The 27,373-nt window shown below is 50.5% G+C and overlaps 1 protein-coding gene and 1 non-coding gene across 3 annotated transcripts in view; one reads left to right on the top strand and one right to left on the bottom strand.

Annotated features, from left to right (window-relative positions):
• The window catches only part of Acot7 (acyl-CoA thioesterase 7), a 97,133-nt gene extending 70,276 nt beyond the window's left edge, over window positions 1-26,857 (bottom strand). The window contains exon 1 of one of the 2 annotated variants that reach the window (XM_059255466.1): window positions 26,619-26,857. In XM_059255466.1, coding sequence (XP_059111449.1) covers window positions 26,619-26,779 — 161 coding nt within the window. In that variant the 5' untranslated portion in view covers window positions 26,780-26,857. Of the gene's footprint in view, window positions 1-17,675; window positions 17,873-26,618 lie in introns of those variants that run through there. The other variant, XM_059255465.1, reaches the window with a different exon arrangement.
• LOC131905409 (small nucleolar RNA SNORA71) lies at window positions 13,573-13,702 on the top strand. The gene has a single exon (XR_009377924.1). It is a non-coding gene; the product is annotated as a small nucleolar RNA SNORA71 (small nucleolar RNA).
• Window positions 26,858-27,373: the final 516 nt, after the last annotated feature.

The raw sequence follows: 27,373 nt of genomic DNA, 5'->3' as shown, positions 1-27,373 counted from the left end.
GTAGCCCTGGCTGTCCTGAAACTCACTCTGTAGACCAGGCTGGCCTTGAACTCAAGAGATCCATCTGCCTCTGCCTCCAGAGTGCTGGGATTAAAGGAATGTGCCACCACCCCAGGGGGATGGGGAGCTATTTTTTTTTTTTAACTTTTTCTTAAAGATTATTTATTATATACAGTGTTCTGCCTGCATGTATGCCTGCAGGCCAGAAGAGGGCACCAGATCTCACTACAGATGGTTCAGATGGCTGTGAGCCACCATATGGTTGCTGGGAATTGAACTCAGGACCTCTGAAAGCGCAGCCAGTGCCCTTAACTGCTGAGCCATCTCTTCAGTCCCCCACCCTTTTTTTTTTTTTTTTTTAACATTTTTAAAAGAATTATTTATTCTTATTTTATGTAAATTGGTGTTTTGCCTGTATGTATGTCTGTGTGAGGGTGTCAGATCCCCCAGAACTGGAGTTATACACACAGTTGTGAGCTGCCACGTAGGTGCTAGGAATTGAACCTGGGTCCTCTGGAAGAAAAGCCAGTGCTCTTAACTACTGAGCCATCTCTCCAGCCAAGGGGGAGCCATTCTTATCCACAGCCTCACAGCAGGCATTCTGGCCACACCTGTCCTGACCACACCTGTCCTGACCACACCTGGTCATAAACTCCTTGGAATCCTTCTAAGGTAGACCCCAGGCCAGAGCCCTGCATGGAACCCATAACCTGCGGTGAACCTAGTTTACGTCTATGCCCAAGCCCCACCTAGTAATTAGGAAAGTGGCTGTCTTTGAAATTAGACCTTCCAAGGTATTAGTTAACCCGTACTGCTTGTTGCTGTGGGATGGTCTGTATGTCAAGTGTGTTGCTGATTCGTCAGTAAATAAATCACTGATTGGCCAGTAGCCAGGCAGGAAGTATAGGCGGGACAAGGAGGAGAATAAAGCTGGGAAGTGGAAGGCTGAGAGAGACACTGCCAGCCGCCACCATGACAAGCCACGAGCCACGTGGCAAGGTATAGATTTATGGAAATGGATTAATTTAAGCTGTAAGAACAGTTAGCAAGAAGCCTGCCATGGCCATACAGTTTGTAACCAATATAAGTCTCTGTGTTTACTTTGTCGGGTCTGAGCGGCTGTGGGACTGGCAGGTGAGAGAGATTTGCCCTGACTGTGGGCCAGGCAGGAAAACTCTAGCAACAGCTTGTGGCCAAACTTTGTGAGAAATACCTGAACCAATTTAAAAACAGGGCAGATGTATTTCAGCCTATGGCTCCAGAGGTTTGAGTCCAGGGGCATCAGGAGCCAAGGCTTAGAGGCCAAGTTGTGGCAGAGCACCATGTGGGTGGAGCAGCCAGCAGAGGCTGCTCACCTGTTACAGTGGGGATGAAATATCCTCAGTAGGCCCATGCTTTAGACACCTGGTCCCCAGCTGAGAGCACTAGTTTGGGAGATTCTGAGAATGGGGTGTAGAGCCTTGGCAGAACCAGCGGTAGGCCTGCTTCCTGCCTCACTCTCTGCTTCCTGGGCCACCATGATAAGAACAGCCTCCTTTGCATGCTCCCTCCCACCACTAATAAGTGCTTTGCTTTCCCCACCAACATGGACTGAAGGAAAGAAACCAGGAGCCAGACCCAATCTTCCCTCCTGTGTGTCAAGAGCTGTGGCCTACAAAGTAGAGAGAAGACAGGAAGGGATGAGGGAAAGACAGACCCTTCAGAGTCACATAGCCAGTGACCTGCTGCTCTAGATGCTCCCCCAACACACACACACACACACACACACACACACACACACACACACACACACACTTCTATTCCAGGTCTGTATCCATCAATGAACTGACTCATTGATGAGGGCAGAGTCCTCAGGACCAGTCACTTCCCCAAGCCCCACCTCATGCATCAGGGACAAGGTTTCAATACATGAGCTTTTTGGAGCTCATATCGGAAATGGGCTCTAATGCCCTTACAGGAACAGAGAATTCTGAGACACAGAGAAAAGCCACTGCAGACAGAGTAAACACCAGAGATCCCGGAAGCCAGTAGAAACTAGGAGGCAGGAAAGCTCCCTCACAGCCACTGACTCCTGGATTTGAGACCTGTCTCCTCTGCTGTTCTAAGTCAGTCCTGCCAGCAGTGCCACACCCCCATCCATCCTGTCCTACCCGCTTCAGACGCCTTTCCTTCGTCCTGGGAGGCAACAGTGTGTGGCACTAGAGAGCCATTCCGAATGGTAGTGACCCCACCACCCATTCTGGCAGCAGCTTGGGAAGGGAGATGACCACTGTCTCCTCCTCCTGCAGCCCACTAAGACTGCGGCCAGTATCTCTAAATCCGCCTTGAAAATGTCAGTGCTAAAATTAAAACACCGCTATGTGGAAACCATGGCAACTGGGGAGGAGTGTGCCTGACTCCCTCCACTTCACAGAGAAAGCTGAAAGGACTAAAACAGAGGTGGTCCCACCAAGCACATCATGTCTGGGTGGCACCCAAAGACAGACAGGACCCTTGAGCCTGTTGCCTGGGGTGTGTGGGGGGCTGAGCCACACTAGCTCCAAGAACAGCACAGATGGGCCAGAAGCCCCCTGGGTCTCAGCAGGTGCCCAGAAAACAAGAAGAGGATGTGTGTGTTCCCAGCCACAGCCAGAGACAATACTACACACCCCATAAGAGGGCAGGGATAGGAGAAACATCTAAATCAAGAAAAAGTTTTAGGGGCGTTCTAGACCCCAGAGCAGAGGGGAAAGGAACCAATAATCCCCTCCCAAACTCCCAACCTCACACATGCTTGGGGAAGAGAAATAACCAGACTCCACGGGTGGCCCAAGGACCAGCACCCACAACATCAAGAACAGAGTCTGACACAGGCAGGTGGGAAACGCAACAGCCTCCAGCAATCAACCAGGAATACGAGTTCCCACTCCAGTGGGTGTGGGGAAGAGAGGGAGCAGGGGTGAGGCTGGGACTAGAAACCCATCCACATCCCCAGAGGCTCCAAATGGGGAACATTCTGACCCCTGTCCAGAGCCAGGTCACTGGGGTTGGACTCCGGAAGCGGTCTAGCAGGCCTGAACACTGCAAACATGTCCCTGACAGGTTTGCCCTTCTCCCCATTCCCTCTGCCTTGCTAAAGCCAGCCACCAAGGTCTGTTCCCTTATTTGGCCACGTCCTCCCCCTGAGGCTGGCTGCCAAGGTCCCGCTATCAGAGTATTGAAGTCCAGCACTCAAAAGCCCCCTTGTGACTACCCTGATTAACATATCCCATCAAAATCAACCACCTCATCCTAACACGGGGTTTCCCTTTTTCCCTTTATAAACTCATTTGCCTATGGGTCACGCCTGTCTCCTCTCTGTCCAGAGGCAGTCCTTTGTCCCTCTGGGGCAAACATCCCTTCTCCCTCGTTTATTCCCCTTCTCTCTCATCCTCTATCCCCTGCCCTTGTCCCTCTGAAGCCAATAAATCTCCTTTGTGCTGAGAACTTGGTCTTGGGGTGTCTTGTGCTGACTTCTGGTCCTCTCGTTTCCTATCTTAGCTTTGAGTACCACCTAATGTCCAGGGTAAGTAGACACAGGACCAGGGTATTTCTGATGGCCTCCCTGGCTACACGAAGCTGGTCAGGCTGCCAGGCACAGGAGCCACATCCAAGTGTCCCCCAGATATTCAATCTGGCACTGGATAGAGCTGTGTGTGATGAAACCTGCTGGGCAAGGAAGCTATGAAACCAGGACTCCCCAAAATGGGATTCAGAAGGGGTCAAGAAAGCCCTCATGGTGAAAGATACCTTTAGTCCCAGCATTCAGGAGGCAGAAGCAGGCAGATCTCTGTGAGTTCGAGACCATCTACATCGTGAGTTCCAAGCCAGCCAGAGCTATAAAGTGAAACCCTGTCTTAAAAAAAAAAGGATATGAAGGCAATCTGGCTGTGACATTTGTCACCCACTCCATCACCAGGGTTGATGCGGCTGATCTGGCTGGTAGGTGTCCTCTTTCTCCTCACTGCCTCATGTGCATCTGCCCCAAAGCCAGGCACTCAGTGCTCTTGATGGAAGAGAATGACATTCCCTGAATAGAGGAGGACCTGTTTTCAGTCAAGGGTATATGAGTAGCTACACTCCCCTGCTACAAGCTCAGAGAAGAAGAAAAATAGCCAGGCAGTGGTGCTGCACGCCTTTGATCCCACCCAGCACTTAGGAGGCAGAGGCAAGTGGATCTCTATGAGTTCAAGGCTAGCCTGGTCTACAGAGACAGTTCCAGGACAGCCAAGGTTACACAGAAAAACCCTGTCTCAAAAAAAAAAAAAAGAGAAAGAGGAGGAGGAGGAGAAAGGAGGGAGGGAGGGAATAAGAGTAAAGAAGCAAACAGGATAACCGTAGCCAGAATTTCCCAGCCTGTCGAGCCCGGCCTGGCCCAGCACCATCTCAGCAAACCACTGACCAGACCACCTGCTGGCTTCCTGACCGGCTTAATCTAAACAGGAAGAGGCTGTAGCAACCAAAGTCAGTTGTCATAGAAACTGTGTTACAGATCATGACAACAGAGGTGTCACCACTGAGCAGTATTCGGGACATCTGAAGGCTGCCCTTCCCCAGCCTTGCTCAGACAAAATGAGCCGCAGCCAGAACCTATTGCCAGCCATCTAGACCTCCTGAAAGGCTGAGGATGGCTGAAGGCAGAGAGGAGCCTTCCTGGGCTGAGCCTGCATCCCACTGAAACTAAGTTCTGTCTCTAGTACCAGGGCCTAAGGGACAGCTGGAAGGAGACAGATGTCTAGCCCCCTCACCTGCCAGAGATCATGGTAACTGTCTGGGCCTCACAATCTCCTCCTACCACTCCTCAGACATGAAAGCTCTAGAATTACCAGCCACCCCAAGTCCCCCAGTGCCCCCCACCATGACCATACTTCTCCCACCTTCCCTCTACTGGTTGGTGAAGTCAATGGCCAGAGACAAGTGCAATGCTGGTCCCCGGGGAGGTGACCAGACGTCACCTGACTTCCCAAACCACCCTCTGCAGCACTGCTTCCCATAAATCTGCAACCAGACCTGAAATGCGAACTCCAGTACACCGCCACCAGGCCATGCAGACGAGGCTGTGCCACGACTGGCAGACACGTCACCTGTAGGCTGCTCCTACAGTGTCCTCCCAGGATGAGCATCTTGACTTGGCCCTGGGCCTTGGGTCTGTTGTCACAGGGATTGAGGCCAGAGAGCCCAGCAGGCCAAGAGCGGCAGCCAGTCCTGCTCCGGGAGACTGGCCCATCAAAGGGCCTGCTTCCGACTTCCACTGCTGACAGACTCAGCCCTGGAGCACTTCCTCATTTAGTAGCTACCTGATAAAGCAGCCAAGGTAAATTATTACAGGTGCCACTGTGAGCCAACCTCCCTGAAGGAGGACAGTAACCCTATTCCCATGATCACCACAAGAACTAGGCCCTAGGGAGAGGGTGTGCAGCCCTGCCTCCCTGGACTCCCTGGCCCCGCCTGGTCTGACAGCCAAGGGCTAGTGCATGCCTGGAAGCAGAGGTCAGAGGGTTCTAAACAAGGTTCCCAACTACACCAAAGATCTCCCCAGAGGGGAAGCAAGGGACCAGAGCCCTCAGAGCCTTCCCACCCACACAGCCTGCCAGGAGTCCTCCCTGGGATGCAGAACCTGGGCCTTTGATTGCCAAGGGGCACTTTATCCTGAGGAGAAATGCCTTCATTTGGCGAGAGCACCCTGGACAAGTCTGTGATGCCCCAGACCTGACTGTAGCCTATCCAGGCAAAGTACCATGAATGTATCAGATCTGAGTAAGTGATATACAAGACAGGACCACGCAAGTCTCCCCCATTCTAGCCCCACGCCTTGTACACTAGTCAAGTCGGGTCCCCTTGAGTCAGTCAAAAATCTTCTGGCACCTGGCCAGCATGCAAGGATGGCCATTACCCCACTCCCCTCTCCTGGACTAAGAGACAGAAGCCTTGTTTCCAAAGGACCTGTGACCAGGTATCATGCCTACAAGCAGCAGACACCCCAAGACCCCAGAGCCTCACTGGTTCTAGTCCATTTCTTACCTTCAAGTCAGAGGAAAGGACACGAAAGCATCCCGGGACCCCATGGCTGGACACCACGATTCTGACCACCCAGGTATCAAAGTAAGTCTCAACATCCTTCTACCACTTGGGGACCCCCAGCACCCCCCAGTTCCTAACTCACTGTTTGACCTTCTCCCTGAGGCAGGCCTTGGTGACTCCCTTTCTGCAGACCTGGAGAGACAAGGCTCGCTGCAGTAGGAGCATGTTCTTCCTCTCTGCTCCCTCCAGAAGCCGAAGCCAAAAGCAAGTGAGGGAACAGCCCTGGCACCCAAGGCTATGCCCTTTGGACTTCCCCCCTCACTCCAGGTAGGCATTGTTCCCTCCCTAAGCAACCCCAGCTTCTCCCATGCCTGGCCCCAGCACCAGCTATATCAGGCACACTACCCACCCCAAGAGGTAAGGCACCTCCACAGTAATGGTGGCTGAGCCACGACAGAGGATGACTGGCCCATGGTTCAGCCACATGAGTGAATAATTCCAAAAATGAACAGTCAGAGCTGATGCTTCTACCTCCTAAGTTAACCGGAAGTCACCTAATTGACGAAACCAGATGTCTGGGAGCATTCACAGCAGCAGCACTTAAGCACCAAAAAGTGGAAACAACCCTCATGTCCATCACTCCTGCTAAGTCCATAAATGGAACATCATTTGACCATAAAGAGGATTGGCGGGGAGATGGAGAGGTGACTCAGAAGACTTGAGTTTGCATTCTCAGCACCCACACAGAGAGCCAGGCTCAGTGGTGTTGTAATCCCAGAGCTGGCAGGAACAGGCCCGAGGACCACAAGACATTTGCAGAGCAAGCCAGTCTAGCCAAATCAGGAAGTTCTGGCTGAGTGTAGACACTGTCCAATAAAACAACAACAAACCAGTGGAGAGTTGCTGTGGGATGTTCTGTATGCTCTGAATGTGTTGCTCTGATTGGTTAATAAATAAAGTGCTGATTGGCCAGCAGCCAGGCAGGAAGTATAGGCGGGACAAGCAGAGAAGAGAATTGTTAAGAAGAGGAAGGCTGAGGGAGGAGACACTGCCAGCCATGATGAGAAGCGAGATGTAAAGTACCAGTAAGCCACGAGCAACTTACAGATTAATAGAAATGGGTTAATTTAAAATATAAGAACTAGCTAGCAAGAAGCCTGCCATGGCCATACAGTTTATAAATAATATAAGTCTCTGTGTGTTTGCTTGGGTCCGAGTGGCTGCGGGACTGGTGGGTGAGAGAGATTTGTCCTGACCATGGGCCAGGCAGGACCAGAAAAACTCCAGCTATAGAGAGTTATGGAGGAAAACACCTAACAGGGACTCTGGGCTCCACACACAAACACATGCACAAACACTTGCATATACTTGTACACACACATGCATATACCACACATACACACCAACAGCAATAAATAAACAAATGAATTTTTTAAAGGACTGAGGGAACTACACACATGTGGATGAACACACCAAAGGTATTGTAAGCAGGTGGCAGTGGTGGGCCAGCTGGTGCACTCATAAAACTGAGGCAGAAAGAGCGTGACTCTAAGGCTAATGGCTATACTGTGAGAGTCTTTCTCAGAGAAACAAAGGGTTTGAGATGGATCAGTGGTTAGGAGCACTGGTTGCTCTTCCAGAGCTCCTGAGTTCAATTCCCAGCAACCATATGGTGGCTCACAACCATCCATGAGATCTGGTGCCCTCTTCTGGCCTGCAGACATACATACAGGCAGAACACTGTATACATAATAAATAAATAAATCTTAAAAAAAAAAAGAAGAAGAAGAAGAAGAAGCCAAGGGCTGCATAACTCAGTACTAAGCACTCATCCTGCATTCATAGGCCCTGGGTTATATCACCAAAAACCAGAAAGAAGAATAGAGTAAAAGAAGCCAGATAGTGCTAGGTGGTGACGTATGCCCTTAATCCCAGCACTTGGGAGACAGAGGCAGGTGGATCTCAGTGAGTTCAAGGCCAGCCTGGTCTACAGAGTGAGTTCTAGGACAGCCAGGACTATTACACAGAGAAACCCTGTCTCGAAAAACCAAAAAGAAGGAGGAGGAGGAGGAGGAGGAGGAGGAGGCGGCAGCAGAAGCAGCAGCCAGACAGTAGATTGATGGCTATCAGGGCCTGGGCAGGGGGATGGAGGCAACTGTATGGAGCACAGGTCCATTTCTGTGGATGATAAAAGTGCCAGGGGAACGGAAGTTGCACAATATTTGGGTTTACTAAACATCTAGGGACTGTATTTATAGCCTGAAGGGTAAACTTTGTGGTTCATAAGTCTTCTCAAAGAAGTCATAAACAGCCGGGCGGTGGTGGCACACGCCTTTAACAGGTGGATCTTTGTGAGTTTGAGGCCAGCCTGGTCCAGAGTGAGTTCCAGGACAGCCAGGGCTGTTACACAGAGAAACCATGTCTCGAAACACTTTAAAAAAAAAAAAGTCATAAAGAGCAAAATGGATATAGGAAGCCACATGAACATAAGCTGGCCTACCCATTCCAGAGCTGGCTGTGTGAACAATGCTCTGAGAGAACCCCTAAAAAAAGCACCCTTGACTCAGAAAGGCACTCCCAAGACTTAGCAAAACAAACAGCTGCCAGGCATGGTGGCATATGACTGCTATCCCAGCACTCAGGAGGCAGAGGCAGGCAGGTCTCTGTGAACTCAAGGCCAGCCTGGTCTATAGAGCAAGTTTCAAGAGAGCCTGTCTCAAAAGAGAGACAGACAGACAGACAGACAGACCCACCCAGCTAGCTGGTGTTGCTGGTTCTAGACTAACAGACAAAGGAGAACCAGCTAGGGCCCTAGGAACAGGCCAAACCCACACCTCACTTTGTGTTTGGTGTTTTTCCAGGGAATATAGACCACTGCCTTTTGCAGCTTTCAACAGCATGGAAAAGCATTCTTCCCAAAAAGTCGGAGACTTCACCAAGCACCAAGGTCTAGAGTTACAGAGAAGTGGGTAGTGAGCCAGCCAGGCACCTGTAACTCAAAAGAACAACAGGCTAGCTTACAGAGGGCCTCGGCAGGGACTTTCAGGACATGACACACCCACATCCCCTGCACAGGCCATGCTCCTTCCCTCTACAGCTCATTCCCTCATGCCAGAGGAAGCCTGATCCAGACCCCATAAAGATATCTCAAAAACTCTGTGTGTGTGTGAGTGTGAGTGTGTGTGTGTGTGTGTGTGTGTGTGTGTGTGTGAAGAACCATTTGTGGGATGGAAGGGGAGAGCAGCAGAGGGCGGAAGGGGACGGGAAGATGATGGGTGTGCAAATATGAACAAAATACAATGGTACATGTGTACTAAAATGTCTAATGAGCCGGGCGGTGGTGGCACACACCTTTAATCCCAGCACTTGGGAGGCAGAGACAGGCAGATCTCTGTGAGTTCGAGGCCAGCCTGGGCTACCAAGTGAATTCCAGGAAAGGTGCAAAGCTACACAGAGAAACCCTGTCTCGAAGAAAAAAAAAAAAAAAAAATGTCTAATGATGGGCTACAGTTGGCTCAGTGGTTAGGGCACTTGTTGCTCTTCCAGAGGACCCAGGTTCGATTCCCAGCATCCACATGGTGTCTTACAACTGCCTGTAACTCCAGTCCCAGGGGATCTGACTCCCTTTTTAAGCTCCACGGGCACCAGACATGCACATGGTACACAGACATGCATATAGGCAAAACACATAAAACAATAAAATAAACCAAAAAGGAAAAAGAAAAATGAATAATGAAACATACTATTCTATATCCTAACTATATCAAATAAAATGACCTCTCAGAGCCTGTGCTTCAGGCTTCCTGACCATGGTGGCATAATTCTTCTGCTCTGCCCTCCCAGCAACAATGGGCTGATACCTCTGAAACTGTGTCCTTGAGCCTCCAGAGACCCTGTCCTAGCAAGAAAGAAGTGAAAAGAACTCACACACACACACACACACACACACACACACACACAAAGAAAAAAAAAGGAACAGCAAGGAAGCCACACTTATCTTTAACAGAGTCCCTCACAAGCGTGACCAGTTCCCCAATATTTTTCTACCCAGTGGACAGTGGGCGCACACACACATACACACACACACACATCTAAGGATACCAGGCACTGCGTATTTAATTATTCTGTCTTTGCAGAGACATCTGAATGTATTCATTTGCTCTAAGCTTAGGGCCAGCAAGACTGTGGGGAGCTAAGGGAGCCCTGAGTGACTATGTAAGGAGCAGATGTAGTCCTGAGAGCATGTGTATTATTCAAGGACCAATGCTAAATACACCAACCTCCATCCACCTGCTGTATGCCTGTCCCTACAATTACCCACAGCACTGATGAGTCTGAGGTCAAGAATTCGCAGCAGTTTTCTATACAAGAGCCAAAACCCCCGGAAGAATCCATTCATCTGTCATGTAATGTACACTCACGGTACAGTGCCACCCAGCCACAGAGAAGGAGAAATACAGACACAAAACCACATGGATGAAGTTCAGCCCCTGCACATGCTAGGGGCTAGGTGTGTGTGTGTGTGTGTGTGTGTGTGTGTGTGTGTGTGTGTGTATCTGTGAAGGCCAAAAGAGGGCAGTGGATCCCCTGGAGCTGGAGTTTCAGGTGGTTGCCAGGTGTCCCATGAGGGTTCTGGAAACCAAACCTGGATCCTCTGCAAAAGCAGTGAGGGTCTTAGCTGGTTTTTGAGACAGTTCTCACCGGGCAGGCTGGGCTAGTTTTGGATCTGTGACACTGCTGCCTGGGCTGAGTTACAGATGCACATCACCAAACTCCATTTCTATAAAATCCTAGAAAATCAAAACTACAGCACAGAAAACCAGCCAGCAGATGCCTGAGGGTGGGGGGCTAGAGGGTGGTGTCTAGGTCAGACGTCATGGCGTCTCTTCACAGCAACTCTTAGAAAATAAAGGATTTAATTGGAGCTTGCTTCACAGTTTCAGAGACTCAGCCCACCATTGTCATGGCAGGAAGCGTGGCAGCACACAGGCAGACATGCTGCTGGAGAAGCTGAGAGTTCTACATCTGAGGGCAGAGGAAGAGAGAGGTGAGCCATGCACTTCCTCCAGCAAGGCCACACCTAATCCCTCTTACCTAGCCCTTCTCCCCAATGACCAGCATTCAAATACATGAGCCTATGAGGGTTACTATCAAACCACCACAAGTGGTGAGGAATAAAATGTAACAGGAGGAAACTCCCAAGGATGACGGCCTGTTCCTCATCTTGACAATGGCCTGGCCTTGCAGGCATGTTTGTATATGGGTCAAAGTTGAGCAAATACATTAAGTCGGTGCAACTATACAAATCACACACCTCAATAAAGTAATTTAAACAAGTGCCAACTCCACTCCCACTGTCCGTTTACAGAATCCTATGTTCTTGGCAGGAACCTTTGGCTTTGGATTGACACGCTAACCCTGGGTGTGCTCCCAGAATTCAGCCCATTTCAGTAAGTGTAATTATGTCACAGGGACTGAGACTGGGTACCTGGGCTGGGAGCAGAGCGTTCCAAGCCCTCTGGGTCTCATGCCTGAGAACAATGCGGCTTTGCACTAACAGACACCACGTTGGTATGTGGCCTCCAGAAGACTGGACACAGTGGTACACACCCGCAATCCTAGCAGCTGAGAAGCAGAGGCAGGACCATCAAAGCCAGACTGGTCCACAAAGCAAATTGCTGGCAAGCCAGGGCTACTTAGGGAGAGCCGTCCCAGATAGGGGATATTTATACTTATATACCTACAACCCTGTGGACAGGCAGGGATGGCCCATGGGCAAAGCAGCAGGCTGGAGTGTATCCCCAGAACAATCTCAAGTATTAGGTCACCCCATCTGACTCTGAGTATCAAGGGACACACAGAGAAGTGGCCTGTGGAGAGAGATTGACACATACAAACAGGTACCTCCATGAGAGGCAAGGAGAAAGTGCCAAGAGCAAAGGGGTCCAGCAGCCCGGCCAGTGCTCCAATGGTGACACGACCACACCCCACGTCACCACTAACCCCTGGAACCAAAGTATCTTCGCCTGTAAGAGGTGATGCAGAGCTGATGGTCCCTGGAGGATGAGACCCAACACTGTGCCAGGTTCCTCCCACCTTGGAAGCACCAGCATGAGTTCCAAAGTCACCATCTGCTGAGGACAAGGTTGTGGAGTCAAGGTTCAAAAGGAGAAACTGAGTCTGGCTATGGTGGTTTGAAAGAAAATGGCCCCCAAAGGGAGTGGCACACACACACACACACACACACACACACACACACACACGCACACACGCACACACGCACACACGCACACACGCACACACATTCGCACATGCAGGCGCACATACACACACACACACACACACACACACACACACACACACGCATACACTCACATTCACACACACCCCAACATACACACAATCTATCACAAAGGCACCAAAAACACTGTAGGGAAAGAACAGCCTTAAGCAGTAATGGGAGAGTATACAAAGAATAAAGCTGTCCCTCACCTACAGAGCATACGAAAAGTCATTCAGAACAGACTTCAGGCCTAAATGTAAGAGCCTGGAGGAGAAAACGTAAGGACACTTCTTGACACGGGGTTTGTGCATGAAAAAGTAGGCAAATTAACTCACAAAATTTAGATATTTTCTACACTAATAGTATCAACAGAATCTAAAACCAGGGCACAAAAAGGGGAAGCTATCTGTAAATCATGTGCCCAATGAAGAGTTAGTGTCCAAAACACAGAGCAGCTTTTTTTGGTCTTGTGTAGCCCTGGCTGTCCTGGAGCTCACTATGTAGACCAGGCTGGTCTTGAACACAGATCCACCTACCTCTGCCTCCCCTGTGCGGGGATTAATAGCTAGAATACATAATGTTTTCAACTGGCAAATATCTGGCCATGGTGGGGTACGCCAGCGATCCAGCACTTGGAACGTGGAGGCAGGAGGATCTGCAGTCCAAGATCTTTCTCGGCTGCATAGTGAGTTCAAGGCCAACATGGCCACATCTAAAAAAAAATGCAAAACCAATTAGACTCCTCCAAAGGGATACACGGGTGACCAACAAGCACACTAGGAAGGGTTGAGTGTGCAGCACAGCCGTGCAAAGTGCACCTGGTGTGCACAAGGCCCCTGCTGCTACAACTGCGGAATAATGTGTCACTTTTTTATACAATAGAACACACACTAATGGAAAGACAAATCAAAAGCACAAGAGCCCAGCACGATGGTGCACACCTGTAATCCCAGCTCTCTGGAGGCTGAGGCAGGAGAATAAAGGATTCCAAGCTACACAATAAATGGGAGGCCAGCTAAATTTTTTTAGAAAGAAAGAAAGAAAGAAAGAAAGAAAGAAAGAAAGAAAGAAAGAAAGAAAGAAAGAAAGAAAGAAAAAGAAAAGAAAGGAGGGAGAGAGGAAGGAAGGAAGGGAGGGAGAGGAAAAAAATATATATATATATACAGAGGGAGAGAGAGAGAGGGATAAAGAGAGAGGAAAAAGAAAACATGAGACATTGCACAACCCCATTTGGACGTGAAATAAGCCATGCCTGCATTCAAAAGTGATTGTGGGCTGCCCAGGCCCCGTCACTCATGCTGCAGGGAGAGGATGCCAAAAACCTTTCCCCAGGTTTGGAAGGTCCACCCTGTACTGTCCAGCTCCTGGTGCTTTCTAACACATCTTCCTTCTCACGGCTGCTGACAGCAGGCTCCCTGAGTGCCCGCCACCAGCACTGGGCAGTATCCTCAGAGGTTTATGGAAGGGAGGCAGAAACAAAGCTCTGCCTTGAGGGGTTTATTCTGGCCTAGGTTTTCAAGCATCCCATGAGCCCCAGTCATGTCTTATGGAACATCCTTCCGTGGCTGCTGGAGAAGAGAGAACCCAGAAGCCTATGGGGTGATAGGCTACCTGACCCTTCTTCCTCGCGTCCCAGGTGTTTGTGGGCACCGGAGGGCCAGAGAGTGAACAGCAAGACCACTACACCAAGTGAAACTGAAGACACTGTCCACTCAGAACATCACTGAACAGCTTTTTCCACTCTGCTTAGTAACTGGCTCAAGCATGGGAGACTCCAGCACATAAAGTCTTGACACCAACACCACAGAAGGCCGTCATGCCCTGTCCATCCACTACTGCCTGGAATGACGACAGTGACAAGGAATTTGTTGTTAACTCTGCTACCTCCCCCAAAACTGTGCAATAAACCTTATAGATAAAAAAATAAAATAAAAATATAAATAAATAAACAAATAAGTAAGCAAGTCAGGCATGGGACACTTTTAAACCCAATATTCACAAAGCAGAGGAGGCCTGTGCAGTGTATGGTCTGAAGACACAATGAGACGCTGCCTCAAGAGGAAAGAAAGAAACAGGAGCTAGAGGACCAGCTCGGTGACACAGCATGACCAAAGTTTGCCCCCCTAAAAACAGGAGAAAATAACGAGTCTGCTGGTGTGGGGGCTGGGACTTAAGCACTGCTCAGAGGCTTGGTAAATAAATGGTGTGCTCCTTAAAAAATTACAAATGGAACTGATGACCTTATTATCTGGTGAACCACTTCTGGGTGTACATCCGGTTGGAACAGTCACACAAGACTATCCCAACGGGGCATGCTCACGGCAGCATTATGTCATAGTCAGCCCATCACCAGGCAAGTAGATAGGAAGTGTGTCCTAGCCTCATGAGGAACATTAACCCTGCCTTTACAAGAGGAAGAAAGAAGCCCGGCAGTGGTGGTGACGCCTTTAATCCCAGCACCCGGGAGACAGAACCAGGAGGATCTCTGTGAGTTCAAGGCCAGCCTGGTCTACAGAGTGAATTCCAGGACAGGCTCCAAAGCTACACAGAGAAACTTGTCTCAAAAGAAGAAGAAAGAGGCTGAGGATGACACAGTGTCATTGGCAGAGTGCTGGCCTGCTGGAACACAGTCCAGGAATGAAGGAACAAGGCCCTGACTGATAAACACACTATCACAAGACGCTGAGGCCCCAGAGCAGTCAGATTCAGAGTCCAGCCTTCTACCATAGAAGAGGCTGCCAGAGACCGGGGAAGGCGGATGGGGACAGTCTGATAGGCCAGACTAGCTTTTCATCTGGAGACAACGTAGTATGGATGTCACAACTAACAGCACTGAACGCACACTCCGAAACAGTTAAGTTCACAAATGTGATGTTACCTGTACTTTAACACATTTTGGGAGCTGGAAAAAATGTCTAAGAAGGGAAATTGTATCTAGAATGTATAAAGAACTTTTATGACTCAACTAATGAAAAACAAGCCTACCAGAAAGCAGGCTAAGATCAAGTGTGGTGGTGCACACCTACAACCCCAGCACTCAGGAAGTGGAGGCAGAAAGATTGGGAGTTCAAGGCCAGCTTCCACAACATAGTGAGTTTGAGGCTAGACTGTGATATTAGACCCTATCTCAAGAAAGCCAAAAGAGCCGGGCAGTGGTGGCACAAGCCTTTAGTCCCAGCACAGGCAGAGCAGAGGGAGCTCTGTGATTTCAAGGCCAGTCTGGTTTACACAGCTAACTAATTCCAGGACAACCCAGGCTATATAGTGAGATCTCTCAAAGGGTGGGGAGGAGTCAGGGGAAGTGTGATAAAGAGCTGGCTCATTGGTTAAAAATGCTTGCTGCTCTTCCAGAGGACCCAAGTTCAGTTCCCAGCAAACACATGGCAGTCATAACCTCCTATAACACCAGTTCCAAGAGACCCAACAGCTCTTCTGGCTTCTGTGGGCACCTACACACATGACCTACACACATGACCCACACACACACATATATACATAAATTAAAAACAATAAATCTTGAAAAAGAAAAAGAAGCCAAGTGTGGCGCACACCTTTAATCCCAGCACTTGGGAGGCAGACAGGCGGATCTCTGGGAGTTCAAGGCCAGCCTGGTCTACAGAGCGAGTTCCAGGACTGCCAGGGCTATCCAAAGAAACCCTGTCATGAAAAACAAAAAGTCAAAGAAACAAACAAACAAAAAAGCATGTTTCAGGCCGGGACTGTCACACAGAGAAACCCTGTCTCAGAAAAAGGAAGAAGGGAAGGCTGAGTCCTCAAGGGAGTGCCAATCACACCTGCAGTGGACAACACTTCACACCGGTGAAAAAGCAAGTGCTGGACAGGGTGTGGGACACCGAACCCTCCTACATGCTGGGAGGCGTTAATACACCTGGGTCCTGTGGAAGCCACCCTGCATGCCTCCAAGGTTGACTGGGAGTTACCAGGGGATTCAAAGTCTGCTCCCAAATGAGCTGTTTCCATGCACACCACCTCTGTTGACAAACATCAGGTGATCTTTCCACTTCTTCAGCTCAGGTCCTATAACTCAGTGAGGGTCTGCAACCACCCCCAAAGGCCAAAAGGGCTTGGTCAGTCCCCAAAGACCACCCGCTTCAGACACCAGATACAAGTCCCATTCATCACAGTCATCCAAATCAGTGTTCCCACAAGCTCCTCCTCCATCTACTAACTGGGGTGGGAGGTGGGGGAGACAGGCTGACTTACTACAGGCTCATTACCAAGGCCAGGACCCCAGGCACTGGGCACTCTGCTGCAATCCTGGTGCTTTGGATACAGATGCAGAAAACAGAGTTTGGAGACAGCCTGGAGTACACAGTAAGGCTCTATCTCAAAAAAAAAAAAAAAAGTTTCTTTTTTAAATGAAGGACACAACCAGCATCAGCCAAATTGATGTAGTGGTTGCCAATGAGAAACTAAAAAATAAATGCTAACCTCAGTCAGCATCAAGAGCTTTTAAGGGGATTTCATGATTGATCAAGTCATTGGTCATGGGTGATTAACTCAAGCCAAGAACCTCTCCCACCCCCAGAGTAGCATATAATGGGACGGAGCCAAAAGTTCAGGCAGTCTTTCAAGAGGCCAGCCCCCAGTCACCTCATTAGCATACAAAGACATTCTTGTCACCACCACCTCCATTCCAACAAACACCCTTTATTGTCATGGCTTGCAGAACCGAGGCAACTTAGCCGGGTGGCATTGGTGCAGCCTTTAATCCCAGCACTCAGGAGGCAGAGCCAGTGGATCTCTGTGAGCTCGAGGCCAGTCTGGGCTACAGAGGGAGATCCAGGACAGGCACCAAAACTACATGGAGAAACCCTGTGGAGGGGGGTGGGGGGGACTGAGGCAACTCATGGTGATACAGCTCAGGGAAGGTGCTAACACCACCAGGCTGTGAACTTGAATGGATAAAATGTATGCATGTGAATTACATCCCAACGAAGTTTTCTGCAAAGCTCAGGGGAAATAAAAGCCCATTCATTCGGAACGAGACAGAAGCTGCAGCGTCTCTCAGCCACCTGGAACAGCAGCTTGGTAGAATGCCTGGGCCAGCACAGCTGCTAGTTCACAGGAGGTGGTGATCTCCAACCACACCCAAAGGAATTTATGACTAGAAAGGGCTCAGCTTCCTACAGCCTGGAGATGCCAAGCCTGGAGCCCAGGAGCCTCATGGTCCCCAAAAGAACAGCATGACAAACCTCAACTGAAACTACCTATTGACAAGAGGCAGCTCACCCAACCCCCATTCCTAAGGATTTACAGCACATCCTCTGTTTCCCAGCCTGAGGCCCTGGGGCAAAGTCCCGAGGGAATAGAATATCGCCAGTCGTCCTACCTTCCCATGGCGATGATGCAATGTCCAGACTTTTGGTGATCTGCTCTGGTTCTGAGAGCCCTCATGGAGGCCCAGCATCTTCTTTCCCTGATCCCCAAACACCCCTGGCCTGTCACCAGGCTCCAGGAGGCTACCTGCCTGCCTGCCTCCCAGAGGCGCAGAGTGCTAGCAAGCAGCTTCATCCCGGGGAGTGGGACAACCCGTTTATCCTCCCTCTCGGCAAGAGGCTTAGCTGCTGTGTTCACCGGCCAGTACCCAGCTTAGCAAAGGGGCCTACTCAAGGGGACCCAGCTAGCTCCTCTTCCCACCACCAGTGAGTAGGCAAATGATTGATGAGCAAGCAGGCAAGCTGGTAGGTCTGTTCCTGAAGCCCAGTGATGCAAGCAGCTCAGGAGGATGTGTGAAGTCACTCAGCCTTGCCTTACTTCTGAGGGAGGAGAGAGAGGGGCACCGCCTAGCTGCAGGGTTGACAGAGCTCCCTCTAGGACCCCCATCTCCAAGAACTTGAAGCCAAGCTTCACCCTGCGTGGTTTATGCCAAGCTCAGGCACAGGTCCCTGTTGTGGCACCTGGGCCAAAAGGTCCTCAGCCAGGCTGGGCGGCCAAGTAGGGCAGAGGTCCTGGCTCAGCACGAAGGCAGCGGAAGTTCTTCCGGAGGACAAGAAAGTGCTTGCAATGGAGCAGGACCAGAGGCAAACACGGGGCTGGACTCCGCCCTCACATTCTGAAGGGGGAGGAGGCTCCAGAGCTGGTGTTCTCTACTCTGTTGTGGAAAGAACCAAAGGCCCAGATTAGTCACCTGTCCCCACCCTGTGGCTCCAAAACAAAAAGTCAATTCACCTGCCTCCTAGCCACCCCTGGTTTTCTCTTTGCTCCAAGCACTCTCCAATGCCAGGTTATCTTGCAGCAAATACCAGACAACATGGCTTGGCATCCATAAACATGTCAGCATCCTCTCTAAAACACAGGCTCCTTCTCAAATCCACCACAGGCTAGGTGGCATTTGACCTCCCATTTGCTAGGGAGCTTAGGAAGCAGAGAAGGGGCTCTCTTGAGCACAGAATTTCAGGATAGCCTGGGCAACACAGTGAAGTCTCACACATGGTTTGGTTTGGTTTTTAAAGACAGGGTCTTACTATGTCACCCTGGCTCACCTGGAACTCACCGATGTAAGCCAGGCTGGCCTCACACTCACAGATTCCCCAGGCTTCCTCTGCCTTCCCAAGTGCTGGGATTATAGCCATGCACTACTAGGCCTGGCTTCCCATTTTTAAATAAGTAAATACATCTAGAACATATAATAAAAATCCCTCCACCTCATCAAACATCCAGTGGCTGTTCCCATGCCCTGGATTACATCCCAACGCCTGTGACATCACATTTGTAACATTCACAACTGCTACAATCCCAGACGCTCACTGACTGTAGAGATGAGCCAGCTGGATGTGCAGGGAAAGTTCCACACCTACCCGGGTGAGGCTCACAGGCACTATGCTACGTGTGATGTCCTCCCCAGGCAATCAGAGAACAAACCTCCATGAAAGAAAGCCGCTGATCTGCTTCTGGGTGCCAATGGTTAAGGAAGGAAGGAACTGCCCTGCAGTGATGTATTGTGTACCCTAATAAAGTTGCCTGAGGATCAGAGGACAGAGCCAGCCACTAGATTAGACACAGAGGTCAGGCAGTGGTGGCACACACCTTTAATCCCAGTACTTGAGATCTCATGCCTTTGTTTGGGGAGCACACACGTCTTTAATCCCATGAAGTGATGTCTGGGCAGAGAAAGGTATATAAGTTGTGAGGAAACAGGAACTCACTCTCTTTAGACTGAGGATGTCGTAGAGGTAAGAACTAGGGGCTGGCTGCTCTGCTTCTCTGATCTTTCACTTTCACCCTGATATCTGGCTCTGGGTTTTTTATTAAAAGACCATCTAAGATTCGAATAACAGCCCCTCCCTATCAGATGTGATGAGGACATTCTGTGTCATAGTCAGATGGTCATACACAGGCACCCACACACCTGTCAAAACACAATGAAATGTTCACACCTGTAATCTCAGGACTTGGGAGATGGAAGCAGGAGGATCAGGAGTTCAAGGCTATCCTCCACACATGGCAAATTTGAAACTAGCCTGGGCTACATGAGACCGCCTCAAAACAAAACAAAACGAACTTCAGTGGAATGTACATTTAACGCAGATGCATTTTATACAGAATGTTTTTATGGAGTGTGTGTCTTTTTAATTGTATCTATATGCCAACAAGGTTTTTACTAAAGCAAAGCTCAAGCTAGAACTGACGCTGTGGGAAAGCACTCAGCTGCCATGTACAGGCCCTGAGCTTGAGTCCCTGCAGAAAGATGTTAACTATTTTATAAATACTTAAATATTTTTTAACAGCAAAGGACAACAGAATGACAACTGAGAAGGCTGGAGAGATGGCTCAGTGGTTAAGAGCACTTGCTCTTGCAGAAGACCTGGGTTCAGTTACTAGAACCCACATGGCAGCTGACAACCATCTGTAACTCCTGTCCCAGGGAAATGACGCCCTCTTCTGGCCTCCACAGGTACTGCATGCACATGGTGCACAAGCATACATGCAGGCAAACAAACACACCTACTGCACATTAAATAAAAAATAGATTTTTGTGTGTGTGAAAATACGGAAATAAGTGACAACCAGCAAGCTGTGATTCCGTGGCAGTGCTTACCTGCATACATAAGGCCCTGGGTTTAATCTCTGGGTGGAGCATGGGGTGGGGGAGCAATTTTTTCCCACGCATTTATTTATAGAAAAGAGATGTGCTCGCCACTGCCTGGATATCACAGGTGAGTGGAAGTAAGAGGGCAATTTACAAGAGCTGGTTCCTTCCTCGGTCCAAGGACCAAACTAAAATCTCTCAGGTTTAGCAGGCAAGCACCTTCTTCAGCTGAGCCACCTCACTGGTCTCCCCTAGCATTTAAAACATTAATTACACTTTAAAAGAAAAAGGGAGAGAGAAGGTCTCATCACACAGTCCAGTTGGCCTTCTGCCTCTGCCTGCCACATACTGGAATGACAGGTGTGCATCACCTCACACTAAGATTTTTTTCTAGAGCTGGGTGGTGGTGGCAATCCAAGCACTCGGGAGGCAGAGCCAGGCGCATCTCTGTGAGTTTGAGGCCAGCCTGGTCTACAGAGCGAGATCCACGACAGGAACCAAAGCTACACAGAAGAAGGCACCTGGGCTGAATTTGGTTTTTCGAAACACCAAAAAAAAAAAAAAAAAAAAAAAAAAAAAGATTTTTTTTTCTAATTTATTTTAATATTTTTTATGTGTATATGTGGGGGTTGCATGTGAATGTAGGTGCCAGAGGAGGCCAGAGGCATTGGTTTTTCTCAAGGTAGAGAGTTAGAGGTAGTTGTGAGCTGACATGGCTGCTGGGAAATGAACTAGCACTGGGTAGAAAAGCAGCAAGCATTCTTTTTGTTTGTTTGTTTGTTTGTTGTTTTGTTTTTTGTTTTTTCAAGACAAGGTTTCTCTGTGTAGTTTTGGTGCCTGTCCTGGAACTCACTCTGTAGACCACGCTGGCCTCGAACTCACAGAGATCCGCCTGCCTCTGCCTCCTGAGTGCTGGGATTAAAGGTGTGTGTCACCACCGCCCAGCTCAGCAAGCATTCTTAACACTAAGCTCTCTCTCTAGCCCCAAGAGATTTTTTTTTCTTTCTTTCTTCTCTCCGGTGGCACCCAGGTCGGGGGGGGGGGGGGGGGGGACGGGGGGACGGACGACGGACGGACGGGGGGGGGGGGGGGACAGGGACGGGGGACGACCACGGGATGGGGGGGGACGGGACGGGGATGGGGACAGGGACGGAATCCGTCCCTGGTGCATTGGCAGGCTTTTGGGAATCCGGTGCCTGTGGTGTGACGCCTTGTGCAGCCTTGGCGCAGTGGGAAGGGGCTTGGACCTGCCTAGGCTCAGTGTGCCGGGCTCTGCTGACTCCCCATGGGAGACCTTGATTTGGGGGATGTGGGGATGTGGGGTGGCTTGGGAGAGAGGGCTGAGGAGGGAGGAGGTGGGATCTGTGGATGGTATGTAGAATGAGTAAAAAATTTCTTTTTTTTTTTTTTTTTTTTTTTTAAAGATTTATTTATTTATTATGTATACAGCATGTATCCCTGCAGGCCAGAAGAGGGCACCAGATCTCATTACAGATGGTTGTGAGCCACCATGTGGTTGCTGGGAATTGAACTCAGGACCTCTGGAAGAGCAGTCAGTGCTCTTAACCTCTGAGCCATCTCTCCAGCCCCCGTAAAAAATTTCTTAATAAAGAAAAATGAAAAAAAAAAGGATTCTCTCTGGTATAAGAGGGTGTTTGTTTGTTTGTTTTGGGGACAGTCTTCCTATTGTCTAGATGAACCTGGAATTACTATGTACCCCAGCCTGGCCATGAACTCAATCTTCCTGCCTCATCTTCAATTGAGGGAATGACTATGTCTATGGATTAAAGGCTACACTGCCCAGATTTCAAGGAACTATCCCGAAATACTTAAAATCTGTATTCTGTGGGCTTTCTACTGAAAAGTTATTTTCAGGTATTGCCATCTGCAATGGTGAACAGCCTCCCCAGCGATTTGCGAACAGGTAGCTGGTGAGGAGGACCACACAATAACTCCCTTCCCAGGAAGCCTCCAAGAGTGAAAAAGAACACCAAGATGGGAGGTCAAGGCACCTATGTCATCAAGAACCCACTTGAACAGGGCCAACCCTTCACATGGGCACATGGGTCCTCTTCAGAAGAAGGCACCTGGGCTGGAGAAATGGCTCACTGGTTAAGAACACTGGCTGCTCTTCCAGAGGACCTGAATTTGGATCCCAGAACCACATGGAAATTCACAACTGTCTGAAACTCCAGTCCCAGGGGATGCGATGCCCTCTTCTGGCACTAGACACACACACACAGTATAAAGACATATATGCAGGCAAACATCCATACTCATAACAATAAATAAATAAAATTTAAATAAATAAGAGAAGGCACCTTTTGGCCTAGATCACACCTGGGTGCCGGCCAGAGTGACAGCGGCCACCTTGAACACTAACAGGACAATGGTAGACTTAGGCCTCCTCCACCACAGGCCACTGAGCTGCAGAGAGGCCTCTTCATCAGGGTCCACACATCTTCCCAGAACAGAGCCATCACTGTGTTTTATGGAATGTGCCAGAACAGATTCTATGTTTTAATCAATTCCACCTTCAAGCCAAAGGCCAAGCTACAAGGGGAGAAAATTCCCATCCACTGAACTAATATTGGCTGGAGCCTTGCAGGTGTTCACTGTCCTCATGGTACAAAGCATCCCAGCTCCCAGGAAAATGCTTGGCAGATCAGTATCTGAGAGCAGGACAAGCAAAGTGAGACAGACCTGCAGACGTCACATTCTTAACCCCAAAGAGATTCCAAAGCCACGATCTCCCAGCACTCATGAGGCTGGGGCAGAATGCCAAGGACAAGCCTAGCGTGGGCTACAAAGTAAAACTCTGCCTCAAAAAAGGAAAGAAGGAAAGAAATGAAATAAGGGCGCCAGGCAGTGGTGGCACACATCTGTAATCCCAGCAAAGACAGGTGGATCTCTGAGTTTGAGGTCATCCTGGTCTACAGAGTGAATTCCAGGAGAGAAAGAGCTACACAGAGAAACTTGGTCTTGAAAAAACAAAAAAACAAAACAAAACCAAAGACCACTAAAAGATAGATGTCATAAATACAAAAATTTAAGAAATAAATACAATGGAGAGTAATTCAGAAAGACCCCCAATACAGATGTCTTTGGTTCCATATACATAAGCATGTGTACCCACATGAACATATGCAGAAGGTTCCAAGCTTATGGGCCTGCTAGGCCATCTTGCACCAAGACCCCCTCCACCAGTACACTGCTTCAAAGTTGACTATCTGTTTGCAGCAGATCAAAGGACAGGGGATGACAGTGACCGGCTGTGGCCTGAGTGAGCACTCGAAGAGCTGGTTCTCAAAGGGTTCCCCTTTGTAAGATCATGTTTATACTATCAGGAAATGGGACAAAGGTATCAGTCCTCACAGTGACCTGAAGATAGGCATTGTACTATCTCCAATTTACAGATAAGAAAATCAAGGTGCTGTGAGATTAGGGAAATGATGTAAACCACACAAACAACCTGCAAGAGACAGACATGGGAGTGGAGCCCGGGCTGGCAGCCTCCTGAGCTGCTGTCCCAATTTCCACATAAAGAATGCACACTGACTGAGGTACTAGGCATCCTACCAGGTCTGGATATACTTTTCCTTTCTTTTCTTTCTCTCTTTCTTATTTCATTTTCTAAGACAAGGTTTCTCTGTATAGCCCTGGCTGCACTGGAACTCTGTAGACCAAGCTGGCCTTGAACTCAGGATCTTTCTGCCTGTCTCTACTTCCAAATGATGGGATTAAAGGTGTGCAGCACCACGCCCGGCTTGACTCTTATTCAATACTCAGACCCATAAGAGAACAGAGACACAGGGAAGTTAAGCAGTGGCTCCCAGGTCACTCAGTTACCAAGGGCAGAGGCCACACTCACCCCAGACCTATAGCCACATCCCACACTTACTTTCACCTTTTCAGAGTGTGTGTGCACAGGTGTACTCATGCCATAGCATGAGTATGGAGGTCAGAGAACCACCTCAGGCATCAGTCCTCACACGTCACCTGGACTGAGACAGGGTCTCTCTGCAGTATCAGGGTCACTACAATGTCTATTGTGTTGGCTGGCACCTGAGCTTCCGGGGATTTTCTTGTCTCCCCTTCCCATCTTGCTGTAGGAGCACTGGAGTTACAGGCACACACTATCTTGTCTGGTTTCACATGGGTCCTGAACTCAGGTCCCATCTCCCCAGCCCCTGTCTTTAAAGCTGCTTTCCTTCAACAGCTTCGGAACTGAAAGCAGATGGTCGCTCTACTAGTCCAGGATGATAGGTACCCATCTATACGACACTGTGTCTCTCCTAAGATGAGGGCAAAACTTTCCATTGCTCAGTGTCCTTCCCAGTGCCTGCTCCTTGGAGGTGTCTGGTGAAGTCTTGTTAAATTCATGGCTTGGATGTGCCAGGCCAGAAGTCTCCTCTTTCAATGTGTTAGCTCACATGTCCTTAAAGGGCTCTCCACTCTGCTAGGTCCACTCTCCAAACCCAAATGACCACAGTCCACTTCACAGCCCCACCTCCCCTGGCAGTCACATCTCAGCCAGGCTTCCTGGCCACAAACCCCTTTTGTCGCTTAGGAAAAATACGCAATTGTGAGAAAAAAAAATACACAATTGTGACTCTAACAGCTAGAGATGGCCCTGTGGGGTACAATCAGAAAAGCCACACACAAGACATTTATAAACATATGAATGTATGTACCCGAGCTACATAAAAATCCATTAGCTGTTAGAAGCTAGTGGGAAAAAAGAGCCTAGTCACCAACCATACTGATGATGGTAAGTAAGAGCCATGCTGGTTTAAGCAGACCTAAGGAGGAGCTGACTCTGAAACTCCTGGAGCTGGACGGCTTTATTGAGTTACTCAGTTCTCTCCTCCACACACCTGGATGAAGGATACTACCATCCAGCCTTCCAGGGAAGGTAAGACGGGACAGGAACAGGTTCTTTCCTGTTCAATGAGGCCCAAGAGCCCCAACAGCCAGCATGTCTCAAAGACCTCTATTATCTCCAAATATCAGTCACATGCACTCTTGGTCCCCAGAGAGTTCAAGTGCAAGGCCCTGTGCAGCAGCCACACAGCCAATAAGGAAGCAAGAGAACCAGGGCTCCCCTAAACATACGCTCTCTAGGAGGTCAAAACTGACCTTGAGGTCAGGAAATGGCCTCTGTCAGGCCAGAACTTGAGGTTGAGAGCAAAGAGCTCCAGTTATCCAGCAGCAACATCCACAAGAAAGGAGCCTGCCACTGTTGAGTATGGCTTGAACACAAGGTCAGTGTGATGCCCAACGTCCAAACTCTCACTCTTGGCAGCCTGTCAGACAGGGCAGATGCCCAGCGGGCACAGTGGCCCCCATTCCCGCCCCTTACTGAGCTGGTGTATAAATGTCAGCTTGCCTCTGCTTCCACTTCTGTGAACGAAACCGCAGGGTAACCTTGAGGCTGCCCTCTCTGCCTTCTCGGGAAATGAGCTTGCTCATCAGCTCCAGCTTCCTCTGGGGACCCACATCTAAGTAGCACCCCCAGTGGAGCAAGGCTGGGGAGGGTGCGTAGATTAGAACAATCCTTTGCCCCTATTGTGTGAGCTGGCCCACTCACTCCCTTCCTGGACAATAAAGCGTTTAAAGGGATGAGTTCTTCCTTCCAACGCCTGCTCTCCTCACAGCTGAGGCAGGGCTCTGAAGGCACAGAGGGTCTGGGCCTGCTCTCACCGAGGCACCCACCCATCTATGCTCCCACTGCTCTGGGCATCTTCGCCACCACCCTCTGGAGCCTGAATTATCCTTCCCGAACCCCGCAGGAGGCTGGGCTCAGACTATAAGGCGCCGAGCCCGGGGTGGGGCGAGCCCTGTAGGACGCACAAGAGGATGGCGGACAGACCCTTTGCCAGTCTAACGTCCAATGTCCCTGCCGGGCTTCCTAAACCGAGCCTCCTCAGGATTGCGGCCGCCGCCCTTGGGATGCAGCCAGAGGCCGGTGGGAGGAGCCGGCGAGGCGGCCGGATTCTGCAGCATGGCGGGGAGCATCCCTGAAGAGGCTACGCGGGTGTCCAGGGAAAGGGATCCCGGGCGGGGTCCCGGGAGAGAGTTCTGGGCCTCGGTCCAGAGACAGGGCGAGTTCCAGGGCCGGAGTCCCGGGAGCGTGGAGCCGGGCAGGGCCGCCCAGGATGAGGGCGGCATCCTGGCGAGCCTAAGTACGGCTCCGGTGCGAGCGAGCAGGGAAGGGTCTGCTCCGGGTCTGCTCCATCTTACCGGCAGATCTGGATGGCAGACGGTGTGTCCGTGGCGGGGCCTGACATCTTATCTGCGACGGTGGACGGCAGCGGGAGCTGAGAACAGGTGTCTAGCAGGCCCGGCGCCGAATGAATGAGCCTGGGAGGCGCCATGGAGGGGGAGAGAGGGGGCGGGGCCATGGCGCCGGTGAGGCGGGGCCTGCGCGGAGGCGGCGAATCACACAGGGCCGCCCCCCGGAGGCCCCGCCCACGCTTAGGCCCCTCCCCCCTCCCCTGCCCAGAGGCCTCCAGGGCGGTAGGCGCCGGCGGGGGCGGCGAGCTCTGTCGGCCGCGGGGGCGGCTGTGGGACTCCACTTCCAGAAGGTTCGGTGGCGGTTGGGTGGCGCGCGGGCGCGCAGGCGCGCGCGCGCTCACACCGCGCGCGCCGGCGCGGAGCAGGCCAGCGGCCCGCGGCCGAGACCACGCAGGACGGAGGCCGAGTAGCGGAGCGTCCCCGGAGCGCGTGCGTGGCCTCGGCGGCGGCCGGGTGTCTACGGGGCGGTCCTGTGCGCCCGCGCGGCGATTCGCTGCCCGGCCGGGCCCGCCACCCGATGAGGTCACCGGGGGAGGCCCGACCCGGACGGGAACGGCGCCCGGCCTAGGCCTCCGACCCGGAACCCATGGGACCCTGATGGCGGTAGACGCCGAGGACCATCGACCCCCGACCCCTGCCGGCCGCAGACCCTCCCCCACCCCGGGAACCCCAAGCGCAAGCTTGGGTGCACCTGCCGCCCC

The sequence above is a fragment of the Peromyscus eremicus genome, chromosome 2 (assembly GCF_949786415.1).
Source record: "Peromyscus eremicus chromosome 2, PerEre_H2_v1, whole genome shotgun sequence".
In the NCBI taxonomy this organism is placed as follows: domain Eukaryota; kingdom Metazoa; phylum Chordata; class Mammalia; order Rodentia; family Cricetidae; genus Peromyscus; species Peromyscus eremicus.
Note: the sequence above shows the minus strand (reverse complement) of the source record. Positions and strands in the feature narration are given on the sequence as shown.